The sequence below is a fragment of the Malaclemys terrapin genome, chromosome 2 (assembly GCF_027887155.1).
Source record: "Malaclemys terrapin pileata isolate rMalTer1 chromosome 2, rMalTer1.hap1, whole genome shotgun sequence".
NCBI classification, from domain to species: Eukaryota; Metazoa; Chordata; order Testudines; family Emydidae; genus Malaclemys; species Malaclemys terrapin.
The window spans coordinates 6,496,148-6,514,361 of NC_071506.1; the positions used below are offsets into that span (position 1 = coordinate 6,496,148).

At 48.6% G+C, this 18,214-nt stretch overlaps 1 protein-coding gene across 3 annotated transcripts in view; it reads right to left on the reverse strand.

Annotated features, from left to right (window-relative positions):
* The window catches only part of ADGRB1 (adhesion G protein-coupled receptor B1), a 271,570-nt gene that overhangs the window by 45,733 nt on the left and 207,623 nt on the right, over positions 1-18,214 (reverse strand). For all 3 annotated transcript variants that reach the window (XM_054018655.1, XM_054018657.1, XM_054018656.1), the window contains 2 exons: positions 15,308-15,377; positions 4,763-4,829 (listed from right to left, as the gene is read on the reverse strand). In XM_054018655.1, the coding sequence (XP_053874630.1) occupies positions 4,763-4,829; positions 15,308-15,377 (137 nt within the window). The remainder of the gene's footprint in view (positions 1-4,762; positions 4,830-15,307; positions 15,378-18,214) is intronic.

Here is an 18,214-nt window from a genome sequence, read left to right on the forward strand (position 1 = left end):
TGATGCTTTCTAGGGTAAACAATATAGGGTCATTTAAAAACAGTCCTAAAAGCCAGTCGCCTCAGGGCAGCTTCCACCCAAAGGCACCAAAATCCACAGGCTAAAAGAAAGTCCTGGAGGGTTTTCAGTGAAAAGAAGTAGAAGGTAGAAAAGTCTGTGCGGCCTGAATCCACTTGCCTAAATCCATTAATTTGAAAGGAAAAGAGAGGGCTGTTTTCATTGATTTCCAGTTGATCCAACAGCACCATCCAATGATGTGAGCTAACAGTCCATTAAATAAAAGCCTGCTTTGGTTACTCGGGCAAGCAGTCCCATTCATGCCAGCTGGTCTGCTCGTGTCAGTACAGGAGGCAGAATTTGGACTGGTAGGACCTGATTCTCTCCTACCTGGAGCCTTGCACGTAAATGACACAGGCAACCTTGTCCTTGCGTTCTGCCCTGGCAGCCCCTGACAGTCACGTGGCACTGGTGTATGTGACAGCACTGGGGGCACGGAAGAGGAGAATCAGGCGTTACTTTTTCTGAGTGAGGAAACTACCAAAAAGTCTAGAAAAAGTCGACCTGAGGTGAGTTAGCTGCATCCCAAGAACCTAAACCACACTGGGACTGTGCTACCAAACGTTGCTAAGAATGGGCAGTAACATTTGGGCCTGGTTCTTGTTTGGCTAGTATCCACCATGAGCTAGTTTAAACGATGGGGGAAGCCCAAGCCCGGGTACAGCTACGGGTTTGGCCCTAGTGCAGCAAGCAGGGACCAGTCAATAGAAGAACGTGGGTGCACCGCAGTCTGATCTCTTTCGATCTCGGTTATTTACTTTTCCTCCCCTTGAGGAAACTGCTGTTGGGGTTAGGATCAGCTGCTGGGTCACTGGATTCTGCTCCACAGATATTAATAAAATCCCAAACCACCGGGTGTGATTGGCTCTGAGAAAACACTGATGAGACAGAGCCACTCTGAGCAGTACAGCCCAAGATATCTGCAGGAAATCGATCGCTGGTTGATCACAGCACTGTGGGTGTGGTCTGCTTGGTGTACCTATTTGGTCTACTAGTGTGTGTCCCTGGCATGCCAATAGGTGCCAATTGCCTGGTACACTTACGAGTGTAACAAGTGTGTTCTGCCTGAAACACAGCTGGTAGATTCAGAGCTTTATCCCTGCTGGCAGCTGGTAAACACAGCCGCGTAACAGGTACGCTTTCACCTGGAAGTCGATGGAATTTTTAGCTGCCACCCACAGGCTCATATGCAATCTCATGGTAAATCATTTCTAATCATTCATCTCCAGAAACATCCATGTTATGTAGTGTAACTCAGTAATTGAATCAATAAAAGATATTTCAGCAAATAAAAATCATAACCGTGTTTCTTGGCAAACACGCATTGGAGTATGGCAGTGGCCCGCTTACAGAGACATCCACTCTTAATTACATGCCTCATAACTCCCCCTCCTTATCTCTGGGATGATGTCTAGAAATGAATAAGCAAGTCTGAGATCCAGCCACTGAGATAACTAGAGGAAAGGAGCTGATGATTATTCTCTGTCTCATGTTAGCCAAGCCCTGAGCATCTCCATGCAGAAATCTGTTACCACAAACCACACTTCCATGCAAGGAAGTGTCATCCTGGGGTTCACCTCAGATCAGGTGAGTGAAACTGACTAACATACTGAATTTAGCTCTGGGAGCTTGGCAGGATTTTAGGCTCAGGGTCATGTCACGCCTTTGTTCTTCCATTGCTGATGTCAATGAGAGGTGCACATGCTGCTGGAGATAACCCTAAGAATAGCAGTGTCTATAAAGACGTTTCCAAGCCTGAACATAGAGTTTGATGAAAGGAAGAAGGACAAAGGAGGGATGGCCTTGTGGTCAAAGCACAGATCTGTGACTCAGGTAATTGTGGTTCAACTCCTGGTTTAGCTACGGACTTCCTGTGTGACCCTGAGTAAGTCACTTACTCTCTCTGAGCCTCAGTTTCCCATTTATAAAATAGGGAGAATACTGCTTCCTCTTTCTTCCACCCTCTGTCTGTCTATTTAGCCTGTAAGTTCTTTGAGGAAGAGACTGTCTCTCAGTCATGCGTCTGACGAAGTGGGTATTCACCCACGAAAGCTTATGCTCCAATACGTCTGTTAGTCTATAAGGTGCCACAGGACTCTTTGTCACTTTTTACAGATCCAGACTAACACGGCTACCCCTCTCATAGTCTCTCACTATGAGTGTACAGCACAATGGGTCCTGGTTGGGGCTTCTTGGTGCTACTTTAACACCAATAGTGATAATCGGTATGTCTACATGGGGATAAAAAACCCATGGCTGGCCCAGGTCAGCTGACTGGAGCTCATGGGGCTTGGGCTCCGAGGCTGAAAAATCGCTGTGTAGAAGTTCAGGCTTGGGTTGAAACCCGAGATCTGGGACCCTGTGAGGATCCAGCCCGAGCCCAGCCGTCTACACAGCAATGTTTAGCCATGCTGCCCAAGCCTCATGAGCGTAAGTCAGCTGTTTATTGGGTTATTTCTCTCTCTGTAGACATACCCAAAAAGAGAAACCACCTTGGGGGGCCAGAAAAGAATAAACAAGGAGAAAGGGAATGTGAAATAATGTAAGATCTATACAGCCAGAGAGAAGCCTGGAGTAACGGTGATAACTGCATTGTGAGCTCTCATGAGCCTGGCAATATTTAGTGCTGTTCTTAAAGCCTCATCTCATGGAGTCATGTGATCACAGGAGACCAGCAGCTTTGACTTTCAAGAAAGGAAATTTCTAGCTGTCATGACTGCAGGGGAAAAGACTGAAACCGTGAACCCTAAAGGCTCAAAAACTCCAAGGCAAATAAAAAGAACCCAACTTCTTGTTTCTATAAGAGACTCTCATGATTTCTGAATGCTTTGGGTTGGCAGTGCTGAGGTAAACCAAACAGGGGTTTCTCTACATCATATGGGCAGTGAGGAGGCTGAATTTACAAGCCTGGCTCTTTAAAATTCCTGCTGCCCAGCAGAGAGAATGCACTGAGCTCAAGAAGACATTCCCTTTCTGGAGGCCAATAAGGACAGGGCTGTAGGTGGTTGGAAAGGGAGAATAATAGAAGAGATGTACGGGGAAGAAGTACCATGCTTCTGTTTTCAAGTCAAAGAGAATCCCGTTCTAAGAAAAACTGGAGGTTTAAGTTCCCTTCCTTCCTAGTGTCTTGTTCATCAACACAGCAAAAGCAAAATGGCTGGAGGAGTGACAATGACTCCAGTTTCTCTGGACATTCCCAAAAGTCACTTCCTACCCACCACAGATGTGTGTCAAGTACTGTTTAACTTCTCTTGGCCACCAAACCATATGGAAAATATGGTACATGGGCAAGTGATTGGCTAATCTGAAAGCACTTCTTCTTCCCTGTATCCCATCAACTGGCATAAGGTCCCTGTGAAAGCATCGGCCATCTTCATCTGCCCATGGGACGTTAAGGTCCACCTGCTTGCCATCTTCTTGGATGGAATCATCCGTCACTTCCTCAGCTTTCCTTGGGGCTTCTTTCCTGCCACTCACTCCTACCACACTACCTTCACCAGCTCCTCTTCATTCATCCTCGGCATGTGTCCAAATCAGCAAAGTCACCGCATTGATACTGTATCATGCTATTATTAATTAGGACTGACTATAAGAATAATTTGCTCTATAATAAAAACGACCACAACTGCAACATTACTAAGTAAAACCCAACTGATCCTGTAACCAATGAGGTATATTGTGCTGCCTAATGTGTATATCGGTATACCACTGCCTTCTGCTAAATGTAATCTGAACTGCTCGACTGTGTGCCATTGGCCCGATACTGCTAGCAACTAAAAGAGAGTCAAATTTCCCTTTGCCTAGCTGTTAGAAGCCTGTTCTAGAGCAGGATACCCTGAGTTCTATCTCCTCCATCATTATGAAATTGCATAGGGCCAGGGCACGATGCACAGTGATGTCCTAGCAGGCCACAGCTGTGTCATATTTACTCCTGCCTACGTGGGATTGTCACGTAGGCCCACGCAGTGAAAAAAAGCGAAAGCTTGATTTGGAAAGGAACATCAAACATTGCTAAAATCCCCATCTCCCAGAGATTCTCCAGCACCCACAGGGCGTTTCCAGCCCCTTCGCCTGAAAGCAAGCAAAGTAACTGGAAAGTAACCACAGATTCTCTTGATGAGCATGGTTTCATTTAGTTTAATGTAGCAGTGGCTCTCCCCCATCCATGCCCTCTGGATCATACTGTGAGCTGAAAGCAAAGGGGGCTGCCCTACTGAGCTGCACAGGACCCGCTCAGCATTGTCTGACCACTGATTTCAAGAGCTTCATTTAGCCTCTGAAAAAGAAAATCTCCTGTATGCGCTTCCAGTCTGGAAGAGTGATCACAGACACACTGGCTGTACTGGCTTAGCTTGGTCCGATCTCAATGGGGAATGGCAATTTTTAAAAGCGGTTGTGTCAGGATTTCCCACCACTGCCCTGCGATTCCATCCAGTTAAGGCCACAACATGGCAGCGTTAACCAGCTTGGTTCTAAAAGGAGGATCAGAGTCGATCTGTTACATTTCAGAGCCAAATTGGTCAGTTGGTGCATGTGGCATGCTTTGGTGCTAGTGAAATCAGCACATTTCTGGCCTCTGATCCTTTTGCTTTTTCCTACAGGGTTGTTTCTCCTGAAGGGGAGATAAAAAGGAATGGGGCGGGGGAGGAAGAGAGTGAAGAAGGCACATGAGGGAAAAAAGAAAGCTCTCAACTAGAGCAAATACCAAAACGACTGCAGCTGCTGGTCCCACGAAGGCGTAGAGAAGGCCTCCTTCTAATGACAGCCAGCAGCTGGAAAACAAGGAGAGAGAAAAGAAGTTACCCAAGCAGCACTGTCACCCCGATGGCCAGCATTGCTGCAAAGGGGGCTTACACCTGAGGAAATCACAGCATGTCCGTCCCAATTTTACCATACACAGAGGTTCTTCCTTGAGGCTGTTTGTTTGCTTTGTGCATTACACTTAGCGTGGATGGTATAACACCATGGCCTGGGCAGTACTACTGTTGGACAAAGAACTGATTTTTTGGTTGACTGGCCATTCTGAAAAGTCTGAAAAAAATACATTTCAAGTTGACCTGAAAATGAAATTGTTGGCAAATCAATAAGTCTAAAAAAATGTGCTTGGGACGGAACAAATTTTTTGTTTGACCCAGAATGTGACTTTGTAGTTCTTTAATTTTTAAAAGGAAATTTTGAAACAAAAAGTCATTTTGAATTGAAAAATGGAAATGACTTATTTAAAAAATGGCAGAATGAAACATTCTGCCGTTTTCAGATTCTTTTTGTTTTTCCCAATGCAAACAATTCAGCGAATTTTGGTGTTGTTGAATCTGCATTTTTCATGGAAAAATAGTTTCAGCCAAAAAATGGCACCCAGCCCTAGTCGGTATCATGTGTTTATATATAGTCAGATTCATTTCTGGCTTCTCAGGGACTAGCACAAAGTAATCTAAGCTCTTTGGATTTGTCTGAAAAAAGGTGTTTGTTGAAAAATGCTTGCATTGAAATACAAGAAAATCCATGCTGATTTGTACCACATTCTGCAAAACCCATTTCAATATTTACAAAACCCCAAGGGCCAAATTGTGCCATTGTTCTACTAAGCCGGGCAGGAGAGCAAAAAGGAGAAAACTGCCTTCACCTCACTTCCTTGCCAGAATAAGATCTGCCTGGATCTTGGGTCCAGGATGGGCACACTGCAGCCCCTCACTCTCCGGATATTCCTGCTATGAACAAGTTGGAGGAGACAGGCAGAGCAGGTGGGGGGAGTCATGGCAGTATCCCCATTATTGGTCTGTACTGAGACCACCACAATGGGGCCCAGATGCTTGATTAGGGTTCCTAGATGTTCCAATACTATAAGTAATGAACAACAACAACTGGAGCGGTACGGGTCCAGAATTAAAGTTCACAGGGAAATTTCATGATTTCAAAATGTCTTTTTATTCTGAATCAGAATGAAACACTGACATCTGGAAGTTCCCAGGAAAGGAAAGTTCCAGGAAAATTTCATTTCAAGTCCACCAAAATGTTTTGTGTCAGTTTCGACTTGTTTTTATTTGACGTTATAATTTACAATATGACATAAAAGAAAATTTGCAATGAAAGATCAAAACTTCTGGAGCACTTCAACCGCATCAAAACACTTCACTCTGATGGGTTTTTTTAATGAAATTTTGCTGAAATCGACGCTTTCCCATCAAACGTTTCTATTCCATCAAATCGGCATTTTCTGAGAGAGATGAATGGTCTGTCGGAAAATTTTCAACCAGCTCTAATAATGCTAAGGCGCGAAGGGACAGAAAGCGGCTCTCCATCAAGGGCTGCAGTAACTGATTTCCTTCCTGCGTGCAAGAGGGGGCAGGGGAAGGACTGTGACACAAGGACGCCTGAGTCCTTGTGCCCCCCAGAGCTATACCTTGGACGATGTCGCCTACCCCCTACGCTCTGCTCAATGCTGTGCCTAGAACTCAATATAGCCCTACCTTTGGGACCGGCTTCCCAGTGCCATCTTTAAACAACGGGGAAAACGGCGATTGAGCAGAGCAGCTTGGAGATGGAGGAACGTAGTGATCTGCTAACCCGCCGGCCTGAGCGGCAGACGAGGCGGAATGCCTTTGAGTGATGGAACTGACAGTGTTCAGTCCCGCGTTGCAATTAGCTGGGAGGATTCAGACTGACAAGGGCTTTTGTTCCCTTCCCATCCCTGGCAGCCCCTCTCCTCCCTCAGAATGTCAGTCTTTCTGAAGGGAAATTCACACATCACCAGGCATTGTCCTTCATCCTTTCTGACTGCCTGGACCACTGGATAACAGTGCCTAATTGAAGCGCTTTCATGCAAAGCTGTCAGAAGTGGTGGCTGATGGCAGAGATGTGAAGAGGGCGAGGCTGGCTTCTACAGCGGTTCCAGGCAAGAAACTCCAGAGAAGGTCGTTAGCTTAGTGCAGCAATTCTCAGCCTCTTCTGTATCAGGATCTTGGGACTCTACAAAGGCCATTAAATTAAAGCAAATAGCTAACATTTCCAGAACACCTTTCACTGAAGGATCCCAAAGTGCTTTACAGATGGTTTACAGAGGGGATCTCATCAACACCACTGAAATGCAGCCATATCTGGGGTAGAACAAGCCAGCTGTTTAGCAGCGCAGAGCAACGCCATGCAACTATTTAGGACAAGAAGTGAAAAATATCCTTTGTAGTTAGATGCTGTCAACCACTCACGAGCAGCAGTCAGACTGAGAGCAGCTATTCCAGGCATTCCCCGAGACCCCTTCATGATTTGTTATGTGTCCGATCCTTTTCTGAATTCCCCAAGAGCTGAAGCGGGCCTGAAGTGGTGCTGCGACCTTGTGCTGGCCCATTGTACAGAAATGGATTTAACTTGTAAGTCATTTTCAGAGGCACACCTTGTTGGCCAGAATGCAGCGGGTCTCATGCCAGTATCCCACAGCCGATGTATTTATAACAAAAGGGGCGGAGCTGGGAATCTGAGCTCTGCCACAGAAGTTAATGTGGAGTGCTCCCCATCGACATTATGGCTCCTTGGTCATTTGTGAACTGCGCAGGCACAGAGGCCTGGTACCATGACACTACATGGCATGAAGCAGGACGTTGCACGACATCAGTCTCTCTCTCCACACCGAGAGGAGCATTGGGGTGCTAGGAAACCTGGGGGGTTCTCTCTGGGACACTTGGAAAAGTGTCCTCGAAGCCTGGCAATTGTACTTCTCTAAGCCATCTGCATGCATGTGAACCCACCGGTGAGAGTGTGTAACTGGTCCTCCCGCGGTGTTATTGCAGCCCACAGCTACAGCGCTTGGTTCTTTAGCTCACGCTGTAGCAGCTCCTGCTTCTAGCTCTGGAGGTCCCCAGTTCAATCCCCAGCGTGGTGGCCAGAAGAGTGGCTGTCACACCTGCATTCAACAGCACATGGCAAATGGTGGCTAAGCCTGTGGAGGGTTTATTGCACGTATGACACCTATGCAGTCCATCAAAAGGATGGCATATGGCTTTCCAGGTAACTGGAGCAGCTTCCATCAAATGTTGTTAAAAGGCAAATTGGAAGGATTTCCTGCCCTTTAACAGGGACATTGCAAAGCAGAGCACTGAGCAATGAAAGCAGTATGTTGGCACTGGGAAAGATGCAACCAAGAAGATGGCCAGTCACTGGGCCTCAGAAACATAAGGACAAACTCTGAAGTTTTTATTCAGGACAAATTCCTCTTGATCTCTGGGATCTCAGGATGATCTCCTGGCTCTGTCCTGCCAGCTAAAAGAGCCCCTCCAAATTCTTGCGGGCCTCGCACTGTCACAGCAATATGTTTATTATGTTGGTTCACAATATGAGGATGCGGAGGGGTCATCCATCGATTTAAAGTGCCGACAGGATGATGCAAACTTTGCAGCTCATTCCCACAGCACTGGGATGCAATAATGTTGTCCTGTAAGACATTTACAAACAGAAGCCAGTGCTAAGCTGCGCTAATCTTGTCTCCGCTGGATTTTACTTTTTTTCCTTCCCCTGCAGGCAAAATCAGAGGAAAAGCTGCTGTAGAATGAAGAGATGAGCACCAAAGTCTATACTCAGCTGAGCTGCGTCTGCCGTAACCACGCATCTCCAGGAGAAAGCCAGGCTCCCTGATGCTAGTGCACTGACTGTTAGGATCACAAAATCGCAGGGGGTTGAAAGAAGCTTAGAGGGACATTGTCAAGTCTCTTACAGTTCATCATGTCAGCTCTTATACCCTTCCACTGTTATTCATTCTAAACTGGCATTTAGAAAAAACCAACAAAGGAAATGCATGGACAGGAGATTTCATGGCATCAGATTAAAGCTGTGATGGGCTGTCAGAACGTGCACAATTTAAACCAATGGCTGGCACTTCAGGGAGCGTGGCTAAAGGTGCTGTCCCTTTTCCATTCCTTCAAGATGGCACTGGCTCAAGACGAAACATCAGGCTGGCAGGACTAGAGATGCTCACTGAAGATTTACACGTAGCATTTCCAAATGACTCTGCCGTGGTATCTAGAGATGGGTCTGAACAAAAAACACCCATCTAGTCACCAGGTCCAAATCTTGCAGTTGACTCACACATCTCTCTAACGGGCGTAAACCAATCCCCCATGCTGCTCTGTTCAGTTCCAGATCTAAACTCTGAAAATGACTCTTCCCTCTAAATTGAGCTAAATCAAAACCCCAGGTCTGAACAACCCCAGACCGTGGGGAAGTTTAGATCTGGATCCGAACTCTGAGTCTCAAGGCCAACTCTGATTGTATCAGCTGGATGAAAGGTAAAAGCAAGGGTCTTGCCAACTGTGCTCATAAAGGGACTTGTGCATTTGTACAAGAATGGGGAGAATTAGCTCGACGATTCGGACCACATTCCAGTTTAAGTAATGGCATCTTGCTTGCCTAAATCTCCCTTCAGTACACGGTATGCTTCGCGTCCTAACTCTGACTGGTGCAGTGCTGGTGTGCACTCTGTCCCATTCCACTCCAGAACTGACAGCATTTCAGCAGTGGGAGAAAAAAGCCCATAGAGGGAGAGTTTGTAACGTGCTTTAATGTCATTTGGAGTGAAAGGCACTGGTTTATCAATGGTTCAGTGTGGAGAACAGGAAGTTAGGAGACCTAGGTTCTGTTCCCAGTTCTGCCACTGACAGTTGTGACCTTAGGTCAGTCACTTAACACCTCTACAGCTCGGTTTCCCTGCCTGTACAATGGAGGTGATAATACTTAGCCATTTCAGTGCTTCGAGAAAGGTGATGAGAGGTGTTATATATAAATGCAAGCTATTTGCCATTCGTAATAATGATTATTAAATGCAAGGCCTAATTAATCACTAATTACATCAGCCCAGCTCAGTGGAGACTGCAGCACCTGCTGAAACAGCTCTGCCCTTCTCATTGACTGCACCTGCTTTGCCACCTCATGCCCTGTCAATCCCAGTGGACTGACAGCAGCTGGTTAATGGTGCAGTGCAGCACTACAAAAAAACGGAAGTTGGATCATGGAAATTCCTGCTCTGTCGGAGTCAAAGGGAGACAGCTGCAGGGTAAATCCCTGGTAGGGTTTTACCGGGATACAGGTCACTCTTCCAGGCAAGCCATGCTTCCCAAGAGGGGAATTAACAAGGTGCTAAAATCCCAGGCCCTACAGGGACATGCACCAGTTTCCCACCTCTTCCAGATCCAGCCGTGGATTGCATGCCCCTGCCTTCATTCAGCAGCTGTTTCTCAGAGCTCCGCTAGCCCTGTGCTGCCCACGGGTACAGTCCTCTCAATTACAGCGAGCTCCGAAAGGGTATTTCCTTTGCCGTGCTCTGGCCTGCCTCATGAGACCCCGGTGTGCACTGCAGCGGCTTTGAACTTTTCAGCCACAGCCACTCTACAAGGAGCCGGGCACGCTCTGCTGGATGTGCCTGCAGCATTCAAGCATTCAACAGCCACCAAGGGCTTAAACAAAGCCTGCAGCGTGTGTGTGTGTGGGGGGGGGGGGGGGGGGGGGACATGAATCCCAGGGCACAGTCGCTGTTCAGTTCTCCCTCTTGTAAACCGGCCAGAGCAGATGTTTGCAGGGAATGGGATCTTTCCAAATGATCTCTGTGCATTTTCCTGAGCAACTCACTAACACAGCCGCAGTACGGGTCACCATAAAGGCAGGATCAGAGCAGTGGTGAGGGCCGAACACACACACACAGACACTCAGACACACACACACACACAAACTCAACAATCAAGCCAAACCATCCACTCAGTGGCTTTGTAGAGCTACTATGTTTTTTTTTTAAAAAAAAACCTTCTTGGTAGGAAAGGGGGGATTGACGGTTTCCTCCTCCCACAGCCCTCTCCCCACGAGCCTTGGCCATGACGTACGCCTCACGCAGGCGCGGCGGGTGCAGTCATCACCCAAGTGGGGCTTAGGGAGCGCTCTGCATCGTGCTGGGGACTGTGATCTCCCCTCACTCAGACAGCAGGAGCTCAACCAAGGCGTGGCAGCAGGACGGCAGCATTATAAATGGCTGACCGGGTGCTATTTCTGGGGTCGGGGGGGGGGGGGGACGGACACATACGTGTCTCCTAAGCCGCGGTGTTAATGACGCAGCACGCCAGCGTTGGGTCGTGCTAAGAGTTTTCAAACGGATTAAGGCCGAGCGCCTCAGTGTGTGTGTGAGAGCTCACCGCGTGCTCCGCACAGGCAGAGACGGCTTGCTCCTGCATAAAGCTACTCCCTGGGACTACAGCGGAGGAGCTCAGCTTTCACGGTCCACTGCTTCTTTTGTGCCTGACCCTGCTCCCCCGGAAGGCACTGGCCAAACTCCTGAGAGCTCCAAGAGGAACAGGACTGGGCCCTTCGACTGCATTGCTGAGGGTCAGTTGCAGGAGCCGTCTCTCCCCTCTCCATTACAGCGTTGCAATACACCCCAGTGGAGGAGTTTCGCGGTGACGAGTGCACTGGGCCACCCGGCTCTATCTGGGAGTTGGGGATTTAGGCACATTACTGCCTCCCCCCCCCGAGCACCCAGAAAGGGAGGCAGGAATCAGCTGCCTCATGCTGCACCGTATGTACGTTCACACTGCATTCTTCTATCAGCGGCATGGGGATTACATACCCGCACAGCCCCCCTAGCATGGGTATCCACAGCAGTGTAGGCTTAGGCGAGTAAAGACCTGCCTGAAGGGTGTGAGGGGAGCAGGCAAGCGCATACCCCACCCGGCTCTCTGCCAGGCCTCCCTGTCTACACAGCTGTTTTAGCCACGTAGTGTCCAGCCCTCTCCTCGCTGCTGGAACCTTTCCCCACTGCAGAAAAAGACTCCGGCTCTGGCAAGCAGGAAGGACTTGGGCAGCTCCCCGCTGCTGGAGTCTTTGCCCTGCCAGAGCCTTTCACTGACACGTAGTGCATGCTGCAGTGTTGACGCGGCAGCCTTTCCACAGCAACGCGTAGCTGCATGTGCCCTACACGCTACCGCCCGCGGTGTCTAGTGTAGACGTAGCCTTAGAGGGCACTGGTGTAATTCGGGCTGCTGCTCCTGCTAGAGGGGACGGATCCTCCTGCAGTAGTCCGGGCAGCCAGCTCCAGCGATGGCCGGCAGCCAGCCATCCTGCTGGGCCGCACAGCAGCCCACGTCCTGTCCCGGGGTGCGAGGAGTGACAGTGGCTAGCGGCCTAAAAAGAGTCAGGGATTAGCAGCAAAGGGAAGGCGCGGGTCAATCACATCGGCTTTCCTGGGGAGATTCCAGCTTGGTTTAGGCATCGGCAGCAGGTCTGTCCCTGGGAATGATGGAAAGTCATGGCAGCCTGCTGGCCGCTTTGCAAGCGTGCAGATCTAGTGGCAAAGAGGAGTCAGTAAGGATTCACTGTTCACTGGCACCGCTTTGCCTTGGTGTGGGAGGGCAAGGGAAGATGGGCACTGACTGCTCTGGGGTTGAGCTTTGGTTGCACTGAGTGGATCATGGCAGCCTAGATGGAAAATTCTGTTCCGCATCTCTCCCTTTTCCCTTGGTCCTCCCTTGGCTCTATTTCCGGGTGAACCTCTCCCATCTCAAACCGCCACCCCACTGAGTGGGGACCTATGATGTTCTTACAATAACACCGGTCGGGATCCGAGCACTGCACGCCTACTTGCATCTTAGGTCGCTAGTTCGGGCTAAACTCCAGGCAGTGACCGATGCTGAGCGGAGGCCGGTGAGTCAGTACAGTTCTGATAAAATAACCCTGACACTGCCACAGATGTCAGGAACTGCCTCGTATAACCCCTTAGTTTACAGCGGCCTGCTTCTCCATGGTCCTGTCCTACACCTTGTGTGGTCAAACACCACCGCCGCGAGTGAGTGAGTAGTGTGTTACCCTCTCTTTGTACACCCTTTGCTACCCAAGGTGCAAAGCAGTGGAGAATTGGGCAATGGATGTGTGTTGAGTGCAGAATACGGGTCTCCGAGTATGACAGACCAGACTCTGCCTTGCTTTGGCTGCATATTTAAAGGAGTGAGCAAGGATCCTGGTTGGAGAAGAATGGCTTGTCTAGATGGGAAAAAGCTCACCGTAGCAGGTGGAAGTGCACTCAGCTAGTGCGCGTGAGGAGTCAATACAGAGTAGAGCGCGTGCTTTACATTCACATCCTAGCTTGCTGCACACTAACTGTCCCAGATCAGAAGGTCTGTCTAACTCTGCTGCTGCTGGCTGGATCTCCAGTATCCCTCCAGGGCACAGAATCGGTAGTGCTTTGGGGACCTGGTGGAATTAGGGTGGGGAACAGACTGGCGTATTGCTGCTGAAGTTGCTGTCCTCTGGGTGCAATGTGCCTATATCTCTATGGCTAAACTGCCTCTTTTTTTTTTTTCACTCTCTCAGCTACACTTTCTTTAATGCTGCTGCTGCTTCTGCTCTATGCTGAGTGATTTCAGCCTGGGCTATATTCCCTTATTCTCCCCTCTCTGTCTCCTTCTGCCGTTTCCACCCCTTCTCCTTGTCCCCAACACACATCTCGAAGGCGGGTGCTGTGCTGCTCCCACTCAAGATTTTGTGAGCAGGCGATTTTGCCTGTTTCCAAGTAAATAAACAGCACGTGGCCCAGAACGTGGAAGGAGAAATCATGACATTTCAGGGGTGAAATGAAACGGTGAAAATCTCCAAGAACATTTTGTGAAAAACTATTTTCCACACGCTAGTAGGCATGATTACCGTCACGAGCCAGCCTGGACTCCATCTCCAATTCTCCATCTCCAATTCTCAGACCTGGAAAGCCTCCTGATCAACAACTTTCCCAGAGGCCTGTACTCAAAATCCCTCCACTGATTCTACATTCCCCTACGGCCAGGGGAGCACTGGTGTGAACCAAAACGGATGGATTTACTAAAGAGCTTGGCTCCCATATAGGCATATCAATAAAGGCCATATTTTCCAAAAATGCTCCATTCCCAATGTGCTCCCTTTGAAAACCACACCCTTATTTTGGTGTCTACCTGGTAGCTGAGCTCTTTGGAGACTCTGGCCTGGATCATGCAGTTCCCACCAGTGACTGATAAAACAGACCCCAGAGATCAACCCAACAGGCATTCCTCCTACTTCACGTAACTTCAATATTAAAACCACCCCGAAATGTAAGTATTGCACACTGGCCTCTTAAAAACTCTCCAAATACCACAGGCCTACATCAAAATGACGTCATAGATGCAGCAGTTAATCTAACCAGCCATCCGGCCTTTTCTATGTCAGGGTTGCAATGCACAAACTGATTACGTATGTGTCTACGCTGCACACTAAACCCAGATCTACGGGATCCAGGCTCGTGGACTTGGTGTTTCCAAGCCCGGGCTTGAGAGACCGCACTGCATTATAAACCTCGGTTTGCAATTGCCAGATTCGGCTCTCCCAGCCGTGCTAACGCATACATACTGCCCTACGCTAGCGTGACCAGCTAGCAATGGTTACCAATTGGGCTGGGGTGGGATAATAGGGTCCTATAGAAGACAAAGCCCCTAATATTGGAACAGTCCTGATAAAATTGGAACATCTGGTCACCCTACATTATGCAGACCTTCTGACTCGGGTCTGCAGCTGGAGCTGTGTCCATGCTGCAAAAAGTCAGGGTTTAGACCTCCGTCACAGCAGAACTTGGGCTCTGATCCACACCTTTAGCAGAGTCCTAGAACCCGGGTCCCGGGTGCTTGCTGACCTGAGTCAGGCTGACGTGTGTGTAGGGGTGCTTGGGCTCAAACCTGAGTGAGAGCATGGGCTTAGGGTGCAGGGTAGATGTACCCTTTGAGTTTAGTGACTGTTGTGACTCTGACAGTAGCCAGAGCTAGATGCTTAGGAAGATGGAGAAAAACCAATAATGCACCTGGCCAACTGTGCTACATTACGTTGCCCTGGGGGGAATTGCCTTCCAGCCCCCTAACGGGGGAAGGGAATATAGGAGCTGATCCTACCCCCACTGAAACCAACGACAAACCTCCCACCGGACTGCAGGCAGGCCCGTCCTCTCTCTCTCAGCCCCTTTCCTTCCTAAAGCCTCACACAGGCGCTCAGGTGAGAACAAAGAAGTCACACAGCCTCCAGTCCCGAACAGGCAGCCAATAGGTTGGCGCAACCGAGCAGTGCAAAGGCTGCTTCCTTTCTCATCCTCCCCACGGGAAAGGCGCCTCTGTCGGCCTAGCTGTGACCTGGAGGGCCCCGCTTCCTACAGGTGCCCCAGAGAGTCAATTCATGTGGGGCGAGAAGGACAGAGGGGAGGAAAGGAGGAGTACGGAAGAGATGGCCTGTTACTCACTAGTTGACGGTGCCGTAGCCCTTGGCTTTCGTAAATCCCACGGAAATGGCAACCACCAAGGCAGGAAGCCCTAAGGGAATGAAACAAAAAGAGCGTCAGTCGTTTTAGCTTCTACGGAGGCTGCGCCTCGCTCAGCGAGTCCTTCTCTGCCACAAACCCCTCACCCCAGCCTGGACCCTCAGCAGCACCTGACCCCTGACTCTTCAGGGCTAAGGACACGAGACTCTGCTCCTTGAGCTAAAGGAGGAACTCCACTGGCTGGTAGTAGCAGTAGGCTCCTATCCTCTGGTGTGGACCTGCCGCTAGAGGGCGACACGTGGCATGTAGAACTGTTTGTTTCAGAGAGACCCACTCTCTTCCAATGTCTGTGAGGGGAAGAAGGGAGGGGAAGGATGACACCCCTCGCTGGAGACATTCTGTAACGACCCTGGCTAGTGGAGGGCAGGTTTCTGGCAGGAAAGCTGTGTTGCTCATGTGACACATGCACCAAGCCATCTAGGGCTGGTGAGTGACGCTGCATTGACAGCGCTAGAAGCTGATGATGCCCTCAGCTGATATTCACAGAGCAAGTGCAATGCGGGCAGCCACGGTGCACGCATCCCCACGCCAAGGTGCTTCCCTCCTGATCTGGCACCACCTTCTCGCCCTCTCTGCTGAGGCTGCCCCAAGTGTGAGGGCAGATAGAGCAAGCTGGTTATTGTGATGTGCAGGCCTGGTCCCTCAGAACCAGCCTGAGATGCCGATTTGATTCCATAGAGAGCACTGAACAGCTCTGGGGTGGTAACAGGTTAGGTCATTACATACCCAAGCACAGATTGAACCAGTAACACAGAGGGGACAGGCTCTGTATCCCATTAACAGCCTCCTGATCCTTCCAGTTCCTCCAGCAATAAGCTACTCAAGGAGCTATGAAGGAGACCAGGGTGACTTTCTGGTTCACTCTGCCCTGCCTGGCCCTCCCTTTCTCCCGCGAAAATGCCCGAATACCAGATAGTAACATCTGCCTGTACAGTTAGAGAGGTCTCCATGCGGCTTTTTATAGCCCTGATCCTTGTGACATCGTGAAGTAAGCCATCTAAGTTCTAAAGACGGGCAAATCCCATTAGGAATCAGTGGGATCACTAGCGAACAAGGATTAGCTCTGCTCTGACGAAGCCCCCATACTTGTGCAACAGGGTTCACATCGGGCGATGGAAAAAGTGTTACAGTTTTGGCAGGTATCTACTGACCCTGCTGATGGCTATCCACAGCGGTCACGTGTAGCGTCCAGGGATGCAAATCACTTTAAGACTCATCAGATATCAGGGTGAGCAACCAGTCTGCAGGCCAAGTGTCTTAATGTTTGAGAAGGGGAGATTCTAGGAGCAGCCACACGATCATGGGTTTCTGTTCCCACCTGACATCTCCAGGTGCATTCCACCAGACTTGCCTGATCCCATATAAACATATGAGTGGCTTGGAAAGACTTCCCTACTTTCCCCTCCTTCTCCTCTTGTCTCTTTTTCCCTACAATTCTTGGCCACTAAATCTTAGCTGCCTCCCCCCAACATAATTCCAAATGTTTATGCCAAAAAATTGACTGTAAGAGCTTTGCTCATCCAATCAGGCCAGATAATCGTAGCCTGTGACCAGCACATCCAATTAATAAGCTCAACGTGCATACTGCACTATCAAATACTCAAAGCAATACTTGAAATGAACAGCCCAGAGGCTGAACTATGATAGCATCAACCGTTTGATGGACAACAGTGGAAATTACAATACGGTCACAAACAAGTTGTCAGTATTAAAAAGGGATACATTTGATGAAGAAATTGTTTTCTGGGAGCAATTCATCCCTCCATGTCCTAAGTGGTCTTAGCCCTTAGTGGTTGCTAAAAGTCCTAGGACTCTTTTTTCTGGATGAGCAGCAGGTGTAAATCCAAGTGAGAAACAACAAGAAAGCAGAGGACCAAACTTACTACTGGTAGAAACTGATGCAGTTTCACTGAAGTCAGTGGGGCTGCACCAGTTGACACCAGCAGAGAATCTGGCAAGGAATTTAAAATAGCAATTCAGAAATCCAACGGAAAAAGAAAATGGCTATGAGAAATCAACTGCCTCTGGAGCCAGAAGTGTAAATTATTTGGAATTATGCTTTTAAAGATATGTTTTTGTTTCAGTATAGGTGTTATTTATCCCAGGGTTGTGACCCAAGTCTACCTACCTTCTACACACCTAAAATTCCCTAAAAAGAAGAACAGGAGTACTTGTGGCACCTTAGAGACTAACAAATTTATTAGAGCATAAGCTTTCGTGGACTACAGCCCACTTCTTCGGATGCATATCATCCGGGCTGTAGTCCACGAAAGCTTATGCTCTAATAAATTTGTTAGTCTCTAAGGTGCCACAAGTACTCCTGTTCTTCTTTTTGCGGATACAGACTAACACGGCTGTTACTCTGAAACCTAAAATTCCCTGCTGCATTAATGGGACATGGCATTCTTCTTCACTTCTTGTCCTAATCTGTTGTGAATCGTTACTATGCACTGTTCGTCAGCTAATGTGATCTAGCCCAGAGGTGGCTGCATGGCAGCCATAGGTGGAATGACACCTATTGTCATTGTAAATGAATGCAGCTTGTGAAAGTTGTTTGCCCAAAACTCTCTGGTATCTAAAATAGTCAAGTGCCCCAGTGTTTATTAATTACAATGAAACCGCCCCCTGATTACTTAAATTCATTCAATGTCCCTCATCTGGCTTGAGTATTAAAATAGTGTGTGTGTGTGTGTGTGTGTCTGCATATGTGCGTGTGCACACACACACACACACACAATATTTATTTTTAAAGGTCCTGTGTTTAACTATTTTTGTTCATAAACTCAGTAACAGATTTAATTGAAAACTCACACTTTCCGCACTGAAGCT